Source organism: Plecotus auritus (genome assembly GCF_963455305.1).
Source record: "Plecotus auritus genome assembly, chromosome: 6".
Taxonomy (NCBI): domain Eukaryota; kingdom Metazoa; phylum Chordata; class Mammalia; order Chiroptera; family Vespertilionidae; genus Plecotus; species Plecotus auritus.
In genome coordinates, this window is record NC_137773.1 from 169,398,868 (window position 1) to 169,416,443 (window position 17,576).

Below are 17,576 nucleotides of genomic sequence, written 5' to 3' on the forward strand. Positions count from 1 at the left end.
TTTTTTTTTTTTTTAATAAATCTTTATTGTTCAGATTATTACAGGTGTTCCTCTTTTTTCTTCCCCCATAGCTCCCCTCCACCTGATTCCCCACCCCACCCCATGCCCTTACCCCCCGCCACTGTCTTCAACCATAAGATTTTTGTCCAATCTCTTCCCACACCTCTCACACCCCCTTCCCCCTGAGAATTGTCAGTCCACTCCCTTTCTATGTCCCTGATTCTATTATATTCACCAGTCCATTCTGTTCTTCAAATTTCTTATTCACTTGATTTTTAGATTCACTTGTTGGTAGGTATGTATTTGATGTCATTTTGTTGTTCATAATTTTTATCTTTACCTTTTTCTTCTTCTTCCTCTTCTTAAAGAATACCCTTCAGCATTTCATGTAATCCAGGTTTGGTGGTGATGAACTCCTTTAGCTTTTTCTTGTCTGTGAAGCTCTTTATCTGACCTTCAACTCTGAATGATAGCTTTGCTGGGTAGAGTAATCTTGGTTGTCGGTTCTTGCTGTTCATCACTTTGAATATTTCTTGCCACTCCCTTCTGGCCTGCATAGTTTCTGTTGAGAAATCAGCTGACAGTCGTATGGGTACTCCCTTGTAGGTAACTAACCGTTTTTCTCTTGATGCTTTCAAGATTCTCTCTTTGTCTTTTGCCCTTGGCATTTTAATTATGATGTGTCTTGGTATGGTCCTCTTTGGATTCCTCTTGTATGGGGTTCTGTGCACTTCCTGAACTTGTAAGTCTATTTCTTTCACCAGGTAGGGAAAGTTTTCTGTCATTATTTCTTCTAATAGGTTTTCAATATTTTGCTCTCTCTCTTCTTCTGGCACCCCAAAAATTCGGATGTTGGTACACTTAAAGTTGTCCCAGAGGCTCCTTACACTATCTTCATATTTTTGGAATCTTTTTTCTTTTTGTTTTTTTGGTTGGGTGTTTTTTGTTTCCTCATATTTCAGATCTTTGGTTTGATTCTTGGGGTACGTTGATCTACAGTTGAGTTTCTGTATATTCTTTATTTTAGACAGTGTATGCTTAATTTCTCACTTGTCCTTTTCCATTTTTTTTTTTTTTGCATTCTCATTAAGCTCCTTAAAGGTCTCACTAAGTTTCTCAGAGGTTTTTAGAAGATTCTTGAGTAACCTTATAAATGTGGTTCTGAACTCTATGTCGTCCAGTAGTTTGCTTTCCTCCATTTCTTTCATTCATGACATGTTTCTTTGTCTCCGCATTTTGGCTGCTTCCCTGTATTGATGGAGGGGCTTTGTGTGGTAGGTGACCTATAGGGGCCAGTAGCTCAGCCTCCCCAATCACCTGAGGTGGACGCTCTTGGTACACCCCTTTGTGGGCTGAGTACAAAGTCTTGGTGTAGTTAAGCCTTGATTGCTGTTGGTACACTGGGAGGAATTGACCTCCAGGCCAATTGGCTGTGAGGACCTGCTGTGTCTATAATGGAAGAACTGCTGCACTGGAGACACGCTTATGGTGCAGGACTTGTTTCAGTGGGGCTTTGGTGCTCACTGAGTCTGCCTCTTAAATGTGTCACTTATGGATGTGAGGAGTTGAAATCTGGTGTCTCACACTGACCATTAGGTACACTGGCTTTTGGATCTCCAATGGGGTGCAGGTCAGCTACTGTCTGAGGCCACCCAGCAGGCGCTACAGCGAGAACTACAGTTTTCTCCTCTTTGCTTGGGGTTTGGAGGTTTTGGAGCTGTCTGACCCGGGCTGCAAGTTTGCTAGGTTAAGCTGTGATAGGGCATTCATATGCCAAAGCTGCTGCTTGGAGCTTGGGTGGGTTTGTAGGTTGTGCAGGGCGGGGTCTCAGGGCGTCACTAGGCTAGGGCGTGGCAAACAGCGATGGCTGCCAGTTAGCCGGTTCTGCGTCTCCGACCCCATCCCCGCGTCCCATGCCCCAGCGCAGTAAACAATTATTCCTGCTCGCAGCTCTGCAAGCAAGCCATCCTCACTTTCCAACCCGATGGCAGACAGTCCAGCTTCTCCCCGTAGGAGTTTGGGTGCCCTGTGTCTCCCTAGAAACTGGATTTCAGAGTAATCGGGGACTTGTCTCCCTTTGGGTTGAAAAAAGCAATGCCTGCCGCCAGCCCGGATCGCGCACCTCCGTACCTCAGCTTTTCAGCGCTTGTGCACGTCTCAATGCTCTTTTCTCTTTCTTTCTAGTTGTAGAACTTCCATTCAGCCAGCTTTCCTGTGGTTCTGGGTGATAGACGTTTTGTCTTTTAGTTGTAGTTTTGAAATTGTTGTGCGAGGCAGCAGTTTAGGTGTTTACCTACGCTGCCATCTTGGATCTTCATCTAGAGCAGGTTTCTTAGACTAGTCTTTGCCCACTTAGTCTAATAAGTGACCTTCTGATTTCAAGGTCACCCTCTACTTGGAAACCTCACAGGGAGATCTTAACTATCTGGTCCTAACTTCTGCCTGACATTGCCATTGGACGTGGCATGTTAATCCATTAAGGCCTCAGTGACTTAGGGTTCTTGAGCAGGAAATCTCTTGAGGCCACACACATAGAACCTGCTCAAGCTCTTCTGTGATGGGAAATTTTGTTTAAAATCCGATAAAACCCTGCCCGGCCATTGATGCTCAGTGGTTAAGCATTAATCCATGAACCAGCAAGTCACAATTTGATTCCCAGTGTAACTTGTCCACCCTGCGCTGCAGATAGCCAATTGCGGTGACACCAGGGTGTAGTGAAAGAAAGTGGCTTTTATTGTACAGCTCTACACAATGGAGAAAGGGACAGCTTATATTGGAAAAACCCAAACTCTCCAATCCAGGGTTTGGGCAGGTTATAAGGCTTTAGAGGACAGGTATGCAGAAACACTGGCGGGGCAAGATTTAATTGCAGGACTTTGGAGCTTGGACATATATAGCAAGATGTCAGCACCGGATCTTTCTTGACAACAGACTCCTCACTTCTGAAAGGGTTCTGATATTTAAGTTCCAGTGATGTCCCTGGAAAGGAACTTGGGGTTCAGATGTGTGGAGCAGAGCCTGAGAGATCAATCAGCAACATGCTGGCGCTGGCCACTAGGAAATATATCCGAGGGTCACAAAAGCAGCTACCTGGCCCTTCCACAGCAGCTTGTAGCACGCCTCTGCAATGGCAACACATGCTTTATGGCATTGGCTGCACTCCCTCCAGGGTCTCTGGTGCTGTTGGTAAAAGACATTTGCTCTGGCTTTAACCCGTTTGGCCCAGTGGATAGAATGTTGGCCTGCGGACTGAAGGGTCCCGAGTTTGATTCCAATCAAGGGCATGTACCTTAGCTGCGGGCACATCCCCAGTAGGGGTTGTGTAGGAGGCAGCTGATTGATGTTTTTCTCTCATTGATGTTTCTAACTATCCCCCTCCCTTCCTCTCTGTAAAAAAAATCAATAAATATATTAAAAAAAAAAAAAAAAAAAAGACATTTGCTCTGTCAGAGGCTGGGCAGCCCCCTGATGTTGCTTCAGCTCTTTTTCAAGCGGCCTATCCACCCACCAGCCTACTGCAGGATTCCACATACTGGCCAATAGCATCATGTTCACAACTACATGAGCCTGGTTAGAACTCACGCAACAGAGAAAACACTGGAGGCGTGGGAAGGTAAGTTTGTGTGTCTGTGGCTGGGAATAAGAAAGTACTTTCAGCCCCGGTTGTGGTGGTGATGGAGGAAGAAGAGGCTAGTCCTGGAAACTAGCATCTGGTTCCCCTCATTGAAGGGGGCCCCAGGGAGTAATGAGTGAGCTGTTAACAACTCCTTCCTGCCAGGACCCGTCAGCGGTCAGTTAAATTTAACTGGTCCATAGCTACTTTGACCCCTAGCTCTGGATTATATTCTTAGCTGGGGAGGGGGGGGGGTAAGGGGTGGGCGGGGAGGGAGGCCCCAAGGGCAGGGAGGAAGGCCCCTAGCTCTGGATTCTATTCTTAGCTGGGGGGGTAGGGGGTGGGTGGAGAGGGAGGCCCCAAGGGCAGCCCTGCACATACATTGGGAGGGGAGTGGGAACACAGGCCAAGGCTGATAGAGCTGTGGGGCCCGAATGGGCACAGGAGAGTGGAGGGCAGGCGTGTTGTGGGGGAGGTGGGGTGAGTTGGAGATGAGCCCTTAGAAACAGTGGCAGCCCAGCACTGCACTGGAACCGGGGAGAAGCCGAGACGTTGGCCCTCCCAGGTTCCTAGAGAGGCCACTGAGGGCTGGACGGTGACGCGTGCGTGATTTGATCCCGCAGCGAATCCCGCGCGCAGCGAGGGGTGGGGGCGCGCGGCGAGTGGCCAGGTGGGGGCGTCGGAAGCTGCTGTGCCGCGGGGTTGCGGGAGAGCGGCGAGAGCGCTTGCCTGACCTGCGGGGGTCGGCGGCGGCTGAGGCCGGGCCTGGAGGCTGCGCCCGGGGCCGGTTGACTGGTCCCGGATCCCGTGCCCGCATCGCTGAGGGCGGATCTGGGAGCGCTTCGCCGCCCGGGGCGCCCGGAGGAGACAATCTGGAGTCAATGGTTTCCGTGCTTTCTCTCCTCTCCTAATTGTGCAAACAAAGCGTGCTCATTACCGACGGCTAGGTGACGCGGGTGAGTGACAGAAAAGTAAAAGTAACTGCAATCTGGCAATGTTCTCGTCTGGAGGCTTCCTGGTATTTAAAATTTAACGCATTATTACACAAACTCATATACATATATTACAAAATGAGATCATACTATTGCTTTTAAAAACGGATTCTGTAAAACAATGCTGTGATGAAATATACATAGCATTTACCAAATGATACATAAATATTTACTATTTTAACCATTTTAAAGGTGTATAGTTCAGTGTCATTATGTACATTCTTACTGTTGCTTATAGGAAAGTTATAATATCTCCCATTTGTGGAATGCGTTTGTTCATATGCTGGTTAATTTTGGTGCTAGCATTATGATACTACTAAAACGTGTTTCCAAGAATAATAAAGAAAACATTTTGTTTGCTATTTATTTTCCCATAGTACACAGTGCATGAGGCTTAAATGCTGTATTTAGTGCCTGATATATAGTACTTGCTCATTAAATTTTGTTAAATTAATGAAAGAATGAATCCCAATCAGAATAAGAATGGTCAGAATTTAATGTCTTTGATTGCTGAGTTAATCCTAAATTCAGGGTGAGGCAAAAGTAGATTTACAGTTGTATGAGAAACAGTTTCTTCTTCTTTTTTTTTTTTTTTACCATACAACAAAACTTTTATGAACATTTTGAACAGATTCAGTCATTACGGAACTGTAATTTTTAAACTTAAGTTGGGGAAACAGTTTATTCTTGTATTATTTTTAATTATTACATTATTTTACATACAAGTATAAACCTACTTTTGTCCCACCCTGTGTTTAAGTTATAAATCAGAAAAAAACAGTAACAACTCAAACTTCTTCAGTTTGAAACCTTTAAATTTTGAGTAATTGGAGACCTACAGAAGGTTCCAGAACTATACAGAGTTCCCTTATCTTCTTTACCCAGTTTGCCTTCAGTTAATACCCTGCATAACCATACTACAACCAACAAAATTAAGAAATTCACAGTGGTGCAGTATGATTAATGAAACTGATTGCTTTAGTAGGTTCTGACTATTGACCCTTTGTGTTCCAGGATGCAGTCTAGAATCCCTCATGTAGTTGTCATGTCTACTTCTCCTTCAAACTGGCCGGTCCTCAGAAGTCTCCCAGTCATACCTTCTTGTTTTTTTCTGACATCAATATTTTGAAGTATTTTGTATTTGTACTTGAAAAATATATATATATTTTTATTGATTTCAGAGAGGAAGGAAGAAGGAGAGAGAGATAGAAACATCCATGATGAGAGAGAATCATGGATCAGTTGCCTCCTGAAAGTCCCCCACTGGGGATCGAGTCCACAAGGGAATGTGCCCTTGACCGGAATCGAACCGGGGACCTTTCAGTTCTCAGGCCCACACTCTATCCACTGAGCCAAACCAGCTAGGGCTTATATTTGTACTTTTAGAATGACATCAATTTGCTTTTGTTACATGTTTTCTTCTGTTTTGAGAATGATGTTGATGTGTCTTATTACTGGTGATATTAATCTAACCCTGTGGTATCTGCCAGGTTTTATGACTGTAAAGATAGTATCTTTCCCTTTGTAATTAGTATTTTGAGAAATATATACATACACATACACACACACACACACACACACACACACACACACACACACAACGAGGTCCGATGCACAAAAATTTGTGCAAGAGTAGGCCTTCCTTCCCCTGGCTGCCAGCACCGGCTTCCCTCCAGCACCTGGGATCCGGGCTGCTTTCCTCCAGCCACCTGCAGGCACCCAGGACCTGGGCTGGCTTCCCTCTGGCCCTGGCTTTGTCAGGAAGGATGTCCAGAGTGACATCCAGAATGACATTCAGTCTAATTAGCATATTACCCTTTTATTTTATATATGTGTATATATATATATATATATATATATATATATATATATATATATTTTTTTTTTTTGTTGTTGTTGTTAATTCTCAACCAAAGATATTTTTTCCCATTGATTTTTAGAGAAAGTGGAAGGAAGGGAGGTGGGGGGTGGGGGTGGGGGGAGAGAGAAACATTGATGTGAGAGAGACACATCAACTGGCCCCCTCCCTCACCTGCCTCATTGGCCCAGGATGGGGATCAGACCTGCAACCCAGGTGCGACCCTTGTGCACAGGCTGTTGCTCTAACCACTGAGCACACTGGCCAAGCCTAGGTGAAGATACTTTGAGACTTTGCATAGAAATATCCTCTTTGTCCCTGCCTTTCACCAGTCAATTAGCATTCTTTGGTGGATCTTGCCTGCAGTGATGATTTCTGTAATGGTTTAATGGTGACTTTGATTTCTGTTATTCCTTCTATATTTATTAACTGGAATTCTTTGTGAGGAAGGGTTGTGCCTTCATCCCCTTTTGTTTATTTGTTCAGTGAAGTTATATCATTGTGTGACATTAGATGTGTAATTTTTTCTTTGGCTTATAATGCAGCGCTGTTGTTCATTTTGTTTTTTAATCTGTTCCCGCTTTGGCCATTGAGAGCTCTTTCAAGTTGCCTTGTTTCTCCCCTGAGGTGTCCCCGTCCTTTTCTATGTCTGCCTGATTTTCTGGCATCACAAACTACTCAATTTGTATCTTCTCTACTGTGGCCTGGAATCAACCACTTACCCCCAAGGACTCTGGTTCTGTTTATTAGAGAAAGAATGCTCAAGTTTGGGGAAGTAGGTTTGAGCTTCTTTCTTCCTTTCTTTTTTTATTTTAAAATGTTTTTATTGGTTTTAGAGAATGAGGAGGTGAGATGGAGAGAGAGCAATAGAAACATCAATGATGAGAGAGAATCATTGATCGGCTGCTTCCTGCACACTTCCCACTAGGGATTGAGCCCACAACCCGGGCCTGTGCCCTGACCGGGAATCGAACCCTGACCTCTTGGTTCATAGGTCAACACTCTACCACTGAGCCACACTGGCCAGGCTTACTTAATTTTTATATACGTGCAGTATTAGTTCTTACCAGTCCAGTGCTCCTGGGTCTACAGGATTCCCGCTCCTAGAGCGTTGCTCTCCCCTTCGGACCTTTGCCCCGGCATTTCTGAACCCATGGCTTTTCAAAATCTTGTCGTTATCCTGTCATACCAGAATCGCTTCTTTTTGATACTTTTTTTCTAATCATACCCTCATAATGTAAATCTCCCTTCAACTCTCATGTTTGCCCGCACTATTTCTCATATTTGATTGGATGTATTTGCCCTCACTCTCTCTCCCCAACATCTTTGCTGAGAGTCATGGAATCATATAATGTCATGTTTGGAAAAGATCTTTAGACTTTATTTCCCATGGATACATAGCATCTGAGTGACCTCTGGAAGATCATACTTGCTTTACATCTGATCTCTTACCTTTTAATTGCTCTGCTCACTTAACTGTGCTGACTCAACATCTCTCTGCCCTGATGGCTTTTCATCTACCCTCCTCCACTGAACTTCTCCTTCTTTGTCTTTCTTTTCATGAAGAAAAATTTGAGGTATTTCTGATTTTCTCTCTTGTTCTCAATGTGTCACCTCATTCCTTGACCATATGTGAAGGCTTTTTCAGGTACATAGACTCCTGATGATTCTGTTTCCTCAATGGGATGAGAAATGAGTAAAAGCTTTCTTCTTCTTTTTTTTGGGATCAGGTGAGACTCGGATGGAAAATTCAGAGTTGCCTCCAAGGCAGGAAATTTCCAAAGGAACAGAGTCATCTGATGGGACATCAGGAGGCCTGTATGGGGTGGTTCCTGGGGGACCAGAAGCTGGAAATGCCTGTGAAGATGCTTTAATGAAGCTAGAAGCACAACCCTCAAAGGAGGAAGGGAGCAGACTAGAAAGTGATTTCTTGGAAAGAACATGTGAGGATAAAAACGAATCTACAAAAGATGGATGTGATGAGTATAAGGATCTTGGGGAACATAAGAATCTGTCCTGTAGTCCTACAGAACATCACGTTCTGAAGGCACAGAAATTATATCAATGTGATGAATGTGGCAAAGCTTTCAATTGGAGCTCACACCTCATTGGCCATCAGAGAATACACACTGGAGAGAAACCATTTGTATGTAATGAGTGTGGCAAGGCCTTCAGGCAGACGTCTCAGCTCATGGTTCATCTCAGAACGCACACAGGGGAAAAGCCCTATGAATGCAGCAAGTGTGGAAAGACTTATCGACACAGCTCCCATCTCATTCAACACCAGAGACTCCATGATGGAGAGAAACCATATAAATGTAATGAATGTGGAAAAGCTTTCAATGAGAGTTACAAACTCTATGACCACCAGAGAACCCATACTGGGGAGAAGCCTTATGAATGCAATGAATGTGGAGCAACCTTTACTCGGAATAAAAATCTTCTCCGACATCAGGTACTTCACACTGGTAAGAAACCCTTCAAGTGTAACGAGTGTGGGAAAGCTTTCTGTTCTAATAGAGATCTTATTGACCATCAGAGAATTCACACTGGCGAGAAGCCTTATGAGTGCAATGAGTGTGACAAGGCCTTCACTCGGAATAAAAGTCTGATTCGACATCAGCGGCTCCACACTGGAGAAAAACCATACAAATGCAGGGAGTGTGGGAAAGGCTTCAATCAGAACTCTCACCTTGCTGACCATGAGCGAATTCATACTGGAGAAAAACCTTTTGCATGTAATGAGTGTGGTAAGGCATTCAGCCTGAGTAAATGTCTTATTCGACATCAGAGACTTCACACAGGTGAAAAGCCCTATAAATGCAACGAGTGTGGAAAATCTTTCAATCAAAATTCATACCTCATTATACATCAGAGAATTCACACTGGGGAGAAACCTTATGAATGTAATAAATGTGGGAAGATCTTCAGTCATAATTCTAGCCTTATGGTACATCAAAGAACCCATACCGGGGAGAAACCCTATAAATGCGATGATTGTGGAAAAGCCTTTAGTGACAGCTCACAGCTCACTGTGCACCAGAGAGTTCACACTGGGGAGAAACCCTATGAATGTATTGAGTGTGGAAAAGCCTTCAGTCAGCGTTCCACTTTTAATCACCACCAGCGAACTCATACTAGAAAGAAGCTCTCAGGTCTGGCTCAGTTTCATAAGGTGTAAGTTTCCAAGATAGCAAGGAACATTGAATTAAGCTTTCTGTATAAGAAGGATGATTATCCTCATCTTTTCTTGAAACCACTAATCAAAGTGAACCATTCCCTAAATGCTGTCTGCTAGGTCATGAAGGTGGCGAGTGTGAGGAACAGTGCAGTCCTTCCCCACTATTGGGGAAGTACAGACTACATATTTACTGTACTTGCAGGGTTTTTATTTTATTTTATTTTATTTTATTTTATTTTATTTTATTTTCTGCTTAAAAATGGATGTCATTTTTTTTGACATGCATCCCGTAATCAGGTTGTGTACTTCTCAGGGACTGAGGTTAAATCTTCCTTATTCTATTCTACTTTCATTTCCCAATTTACATAAAGTCATTCTCCAAGACTGATTCACTCCTTTCTCTATTTCTAATTTTTGTAAGAGTTTATTTGAACCTGACATGATTGAAGTAAGATGCAAATGCCCCCCCCTTTTTTTTCCTCTTTGCTGTAGCCCTTTTAAAATTCATCACTTGTTAAAAAATAATTTTTAAAATCTCAACTCTGTAATTGCACCATTTTTAAAGTGGGTTTTCCTCCCAGCACTGGACCAAAATTTTATAGGATATCACACACAAAAAGCTCCTTTATGTGTTCTACATGTGCCCCTCTGTTTTTCAATTTCGTAAAAGTTCATTTGAGCTGGAATTTTGAGTACATGGTTGGAACTCCTGAGAGTGTTACTACTATTATCTCAGCCTCAAAGAGCTAATGGGTTTCTGCTTGAGTGTGCCGTGTGTGTGTGTGTGTGTGTGTGTGTGTGTGTGTGTGTGTGTATCTAGGTTTTGGAGTCTACCCATGTGTACTTTTTCCTGCACACTGACTCCAGTTCTGACCTACCTGGCTCCACCTGATGCCTAAATAAACAAGTTAAGAACTGCTTCAAAACTTACTGCAGGAAGACCTAACTTTCCAGGCTTTGGCAAAGATGATTCTAAATCCCAATTAGAAGCATTCTTGAAAGCTTGTAATTCATAGTGATCTAGTTTGTTGCAGATAATAGAGTTAAACGAATCTGATTTCCTCATCAACTAGTTCCATCTTTTGCAGCTGCCATCTAATTACAAGCTGAGAAGTGTTTCCTTAATTACTGTTATCTTCTGGACCATCTTTCATTCCCGAGGGCAAAAGAAACAGGAAATCTTTTCAGAGGATATTCTCTCCTTCTGTAGTCATATATAAGACATAACCTTGAGCAACTTTTTTCTTTCTGAGGGCAGGGCCCCAGTACTGGGGGACCTTTGCATTGGGTGTTCACCCCCTTCCTCTTAGCAGGAAAATAGGATTGACAGTGTGACAAAGGAGGAGAAGGAAGTTAGAGGTACAATGTTAGGTATGTAGCCTAGAGGGAAAAGGTTTTTGTGAGCTCTGATTTATGTCTCAGAGACAATGGAGAAGAAAGGGAAGAGAGTTGAGGCTCAAGAAAATAAGAATTAAATGTGATTCTGGGGGAGGTATCTCAGATAAGGTTAGAAAGAATATTTATTGGGGGCTTTAAAAAAAGAGAAATGTGAAACTAGCTTATTTGGCATGTTAAATTACATGGGAAGCATTGTCTAAAAAATGATAATAAGTCTTAAGTTATATGTCTATGGATAAATTACTAATATAGGTAATCTTTTAATTGAAGTTCATATAAATTTGTCAATATTGTCATTGTCTCGTTGTTAAATTATTGTATGCCACAAAATAAATGAAATTTTCGTATAAATGAACTCAGTTTTAAACATGTCCATTTTCTTTTCTTTTTTTTTGATTTTTTTAAAATATATTTTATTAATTTTTTACAGAGAGGAAGAGAGAGAGAGCTAGAAACATCGATCAGCTGCCTCCTGCACACCCCCCACTGGGGACGTGCCCGCAACCAAGGTACGTGCCCCTGACCGGAATCGAACCCGGGACCCTTCAGTCCGCAGGCTGACGCCCTATCCACTGAGCCAAACCGGTTTCGGCTAACCATGTCCATTTTCGAAAGTCTTATAGTCATTTACAATCAATTACTGTTTACTCTGGTTCTTTTGCAAAAGTGCTTAATCTTCAGAGAGATTAATGAAAAGGCCTCTGATAGTCTAGAATACAGGTTTCTGATTACTTTCAGGTCACATTAACTAAACTGGGTAAGAATTTCCAGAACTCTAATGGAAAAATCAGATTCAAGCAGAGTAAGAATAAAGAACATAAGATTAAATGAACTGATAAGAATGTTACTCTCTCACATCAATGTTTCTTTTTTAAAAAAAACATATTGATTTTTACAGAGAGGAAGGGAGAGGGATAGAGAGTTAGAAACATTGATGAGAGAGAAACATTGATCAACTGCATCCTGCACACCCCCCACTGGGGATGTGCCTGCAACCAAGGTACATGCCCTTGACCTGAATCAAACCTGGGACCCTTCAGTCCACAGGCCAACGCTCTATCCACTGAGCCAAACCGGTTAGGGTACATCAACGTTTCTTTCTCTCCCTCTCTATTCCTCTCTCTCTTAAATCAATTTAAAAACATTAAAAAAAATTTATGTTGCCCGGCTGGTGTATCTTAGTGGTTGAGCGTCGACCTATGAACCAGGAGGTCATGATTTGATTTCCTGTCGGGGCACATGCCCAGGTTGTAGGCTCGACTCCCAGTATGGGGCATGCAGGAAGCAGATGATCAATGATTCTCATCATTGATGTTTCTCTCACTCTTCCTCTTCCTTTATAAAAAATAATAAAACCTTCCAGTTTAATGAGTTTCACAATGAGATAAGAATAGCTTAAACGTTATGGTAACTAAGAGTGATACTAATACCGAGTTTTTGGTCACTCTCTGATGTATGAGAAGATAACATAAAGGGGAGAATTGTTAAAGTAATAACAGAGGTCATTAGACTGAGGTGGTGCTAATACTTTGGTGTCTTACCTAAGCAAATTGAAAGCTAAGCTAACGTCAATTCCTGTGAATGCCTCCAGGTTAATAAAATCAATCAGAACAGCCAACTGGGCTTTCCCAAATAATGTAACCATGCTCAGGCGACATGGCTCAGTGGATAAGCGTCCACTTATGAACCAGGAGGTCACAGTTTGATTCCCGGCCAGGGCACATGCGGGGTTGCTAACTCCACCCCCAGTAGGGGGCGTGCAGGAGGCAGTCGATCAATGATTCTCATCATCGATGTTTCTCTCCGTCTCCTTTCCTCTCTGAAATCAATAAAAAATAATGCAACCTACTTAACCTATAGCCAATCAAATAATTTGCCTTGCTTCCTCACCTCTATAAAAACCTTGTCCCTAGCTTCTGTTGATGGAGTGCTCCTAACCAATTCCTGTTTGGCACCACCTGACTTTGCTCAATTAAACGTATAAACTCGAAAAATTAAATGTGCCTCAATTGTTCTTTTAACAACACATAGTGTTGGTGATACATGGAAGCCATCATGTACTACTAGTAGAAATACACTTTGTATTTTAGCGAGAAATCTGGTACTTGGAGAATGGCATGAATACTCAATTTGGACATGTAAAGGTAAAAACCAGAATTGGTCCCTTCAGTCCAGGATCTCTCAAGTCATCAAAGCACATAAGGTCTATAAAAACATGCCTGGTACAGGATGATCATAAGAAGTGTCACATGTTCTCATATTCTCTGGGACTATGGTAGGTAAAGGGATAGCAAGTAAATGACCTTTTTGCTACTATTCTCTTACTTTCTGAAATTGCTGTCCTCAGAATCAAGGCTCATACCAAGTGGATTGAAACTGAGCATCAGGAAAATGCCTTGGCTGATTTTCATACACAGGCAGCAGCAGCAGAAACTATAAGGGTTGTGGCATATGTAAATGAAGTTCTTTCTGCTTTTGAAAAAATGACCCCTTTTTGTCCAACTTTGCCTTTTGTCACCCTGAGGTCCTTGCAACACAGCAACAGGCATCTCCTGAATCAGAGAAATCAACAGGCAAACTGGTTGTAAATTAGTCAGGGCTATGGGAAATTAAATATGGCCGCTTGGTTTTTCCAAGCTTTCCGGCAAACCCCGTTTACTGGTTTCTCCATTCATTAACTAACCCACAATGGTGCAGCTAAGATGTCTCAAGTAATAAATAAATATTCGTGTGTAGACTTCTATAAAATTGTGAAAAACGATGGCCCCCTTTCATATTCATAATCCAGAGCCTCAAACCTCCTCCCAGTGGACCATATGAGTACCTGCAACTGGACATCATTCCATCTGCCTCCCAGTATGGGTCACCAGTATATTCTTTATTTTTTCTGGATCTGTTGAAGCCTCCTTCTCTTGCCTCAAGGCTGACCCCCCACAGTGGCAAAGAAACTGTTGGAAAATGTGTTTCCACTTGGGGTTTACCGTCCACAATATCTAGTGACGGAAGCACCCACTTCACTGGGAGAATCATATGAGCTTTCACTAAAACCTTACAAAGTTCTTGTAATCATCCCTGCTCCTTATCACCCTCAATCATCAGGCAAGAACAAAGGGAATTCTTAAACTCAAAATCTCTAAACTCACTGAAACCACTGAACCTCCTTGGCCTAAGGTATTGTCTCTGGCCTTTCTGACTGTTAGAGAGCAAGATCTAAATTTTAGCCCGGCTGGCATGCGTCGGTGGTTGAGCGTCTACCTGTGAATCAGGAGGTTGCTGGTTGGATTCCTGGTCAGGGCACATGCCTGGGTTGCAGGATCGATCCCCAGTAGGGGGCATGTGGAAGCAGCCAATCAATGATTCTCTCTCATCATTGATGTTTCTGATATCAATAAAGTATATTTAAAACAACAATATTTAAATTTAAAAATTTGTGATTTATAAATTGGACAGCTTCCAGTCTAGCAGATAGGAGCTCTGAAACGTATGAGGCAAAGGATTCTATAGGCAGAAGGGAGCAGAACCAAGGAAGTTACTGTGGGGGCAGGAAGGGACTAGACCTCGGGGTCTAGAGTCAGAGTAAAAAAAAATTTAAAACAACCACTTGTTTTGACAAAGGTCACCCCCCCCCCCCCGCAGGCACTATAGAACTCCCCGTTCCATAAATAAAAGAAATAGTTTCTGCCTGACCACCACTCCCCTACCTGCCAGAGGCATTACAGAGCTGTCTCTGTAACAAACAACCCATATAGGGAAAGGTCCGGTGTAGAACTTCCTCACTGCGCGAGCGAACCATATTAGGAAAAGTCCAGGACAAAGGGGTCCCACATTCGCGGGTCATTCAAAGGGGCCAATCAGGGAATGCCAGGCCATCGGTTATAGAGGGAAGGGGTATAAAGGAAGGGACTGCCCCTTTCAATGGCGCTCTCGCCACGGCACTTGCCTGCTGCTGCTGCGTCAGCTACGGCGGGGCCCAGATTCGAATCTGCAATAAACTTTTTCCCTGTTTGATCCAATTGGTCTCGGTGGTCTATCTCCGGAGGACGCGCTCCGTTAGTTACACTAGGCAGAAAGGTGGAGTGATTAATGCGAGCTTCCTTTCCCATATCAGATGGATGGCAGCTATTTATCGGGCTGATTACCTAACTAATGCTGACCAGGGAATTCCTGATTGATTTACGATTTCCTTTTGGGGAGACCCAGAACTGTAAGTTAAGTTGAAAGACCCCCCTCTGTCTTCCTCGAGCGGTTAATGGAGGCGTTCAGGAGATATACCCCGTTTGACCCTGCATCGGAAGGACAGAGGGCTTCAGTGGCTATGGCTTTTATAGGTCAGTCCGTTCTAGACATAAAAAAGAAACTTCAGCGGATTGAAGGGTTACAGGATTACACCCTCCAGGACCTAGTTAAGGAGGCAGAAAAGGTTTATCATAAGAGGGAAACAGAAGAAGAGAAGGAACAGAGGAAAGAAAGAGAAAGGGAAGAGAGAGAGGATAAAAGGGAAAAGAGACAGGAGAAGAACTTAACACGTATCCTGGCCGCAGTGGTAGGAGAAAGCAGACCACTGACGAGAGAAAAGAGGAGGCAGTCAGGAAACCTGGGCAACAGACCGCCGTTGGATAAGGATCAGTGCGCCTACTGCAAAGAGAAGGGGCACTGGAAGCGGGAATGCCCTAAGAAACCAGATAAGGCAGCAAAGCAAGTACTGGCACTTCATGAGGACAGTGACTGAAGGGGACGGGGCTCGGAACCCCTCCCTGAGCCCAGGGTAACTATTCGAGTGGAGGGGAAACCAGTAGACTTCCTGGTAGATACTGGAGCTCAATATTCAGTTTTAAAGGGGCCGCTGGGGCCGATTTCTAAGAAGACATCCTGGGTAATCGGGGCCACCGGTAATAAGCAGTACCCTTGGACTACTACCCGGACTATAGACTTGGGGTCAGGGAAGGTCACCCACTCTTTCCTCGTGATACCTGAATGCCCTGCCCCCCTGTTGGGAAGAGACTTATTGACCAAAATGGGGGCCCAAATCACCTTCACTCCCCGAGGCCCTGTTGTAACCCAGGGCGAGACAGAAGCTGCCACCCTCTTGACTCTCCGCCTAGAGGACGAACACCGGCTCTTTGAAACAGGGTTACAAACAGGAGGGGTGGCAACTGAATGGCTTCATCAGTATCCAGGAGCATGGGCGGAGACAGCTGGAATGGGCCTAGCTGATAGACAGCCCCCAGTGGTAGTAGAGCTCAAGTCCTCCGCTACCCCGATAGCAGTAAAGCAATACCCCATGGCAAGGACAGCCTGGGAAGGGATTAAGCCCCATATCCAGCGCCTCCTAGAGTTGGGAGTCCTGGTCAAGTGCCGTTCACCATGGAACACCCCACTCCTCCCAGTGAAGAAACCAGGTACTAACGATTATCGACCAGTTCAGGATCTGAGGGAGGTCAATAAGAGGGTACTGGACATTCACCCTACAGTCCCCAACCCCTACAACCTCCTGAGTTCAATACCACCGTCCCATACCTGGTACACAGTCCTGGATTTGAAAGACGCTTTCTTCTGCCTCCTGTTACACCCTGCTAGCCAGGGTATCTTCGCATTCGAGTGGAGGGACCCAGGCACGGGGACCACAGGACAATTAACTTGGACTCGCCTCCCACAGGGGTTCAAAAATTCTCCCACCATTTTTGATGAGGCTCTTCACCAGGACTTGGCGCCCTTCCGTGCCAAGCACCCTCAGATCACCCTCCTCCAGTACGTGGATGACCTCCTCCTGGCCGGAGCCACGGAAGAAGACTGTCAAACAGGTACCGGGGCCCTACTCTCAGAACTCTCTCGCTTGGGATACCGGGCATCGGCAAAGAAAGCTCAGATCTGTCAGCGGAGGGTGACTTATCTAGGGTATGCCCTAGAAGGAGGACAGAGGTGGCTCACAGAGGCACGCAAGAGTACGGTCACCCAGATCCCAAGGCCTCAGACCCCCCGGCAAGTGCGCGAGTTCCTAGGGACCGCTGGGTTTTGCCGCCTCTGGATTCCTGGTTTCGCAACAATGGCCGAACCACTCCACCCCCTAACCAAACAGGGGAGTCCCTTTGAATGGGGAGAGGCCCAACAGAAGGCCTTTGACAGTATTAAAAGAGCCCTCCTCTCAGCCCCGGCCCTGGCCCTGCCGGACGTTTCCAAACCCTTCACCCTCTACATAGACGAGAGGAAAGGGATTGCCCGGGGGGTCCTGACTCAGGCTTTAGGGCCATGGAAGAGACTGGTAGCTTACTTATCAAAAAGACTAGACGCGGTGGCGAGGGGATGGCCAGTCTGCCTGAGGGCCATAGCGGCCACAGCTCTACTAGTGAAGGATGCAGACAAGCTCACCTTGGGGCAGAAGCTGACTATAGTGGCGCCTCACACCCTGGAGAGCATTATCCGACAACCACCAGACCGGTGGATGTCCAACGCAAGGATGGCCCACTACCAGAGCCTCCTCCTGAATGAAGATCGGGTCCTCTTTGGGGCACCAGTGACTCTAAATCCAGCGACTCT

At 44.6% G+C, this 17,576-nt stretch overlaps 1 protein-coding gene across 1 annotated transcript; it reads left to right on the forward strand.

Moving 5' to 3' along the window:
• Positions 1-4,314: 4,314 nt before the first annotated feature.
• On the forward strand, positions 4,315-11,394 carry LOC308252442 (uncharacterized protein). The gene is made up of 2 exons (XM_080677089.1): positions 4,315-4,569; positions 8,194-11,394. The coding sequence occupies exon 2, from the start codon at positions 8,205-8,207 to the stop codon at positions 9,642-9,644; it is 1,440 nt and encodes a 479-aa protein (XP_080533215.1). The 5' UTR covers positions 4,315-4,569; positions 8,194-8,204; the 3' UTR covers positions 9,645-11,394.
• Positions 11,395-17,576: the final 6,182 nt, after the last annotated feature.

Excerpts from the sequence above, each read along its gene's own strand:
- LOC308252442 (XM_080677089.1), top strand. The coding sequence starts at position 8,205 with ATGGAAAATTCAGAGTTGCCTCCAAGGCAGGAAATTTCCAAAGGAACA.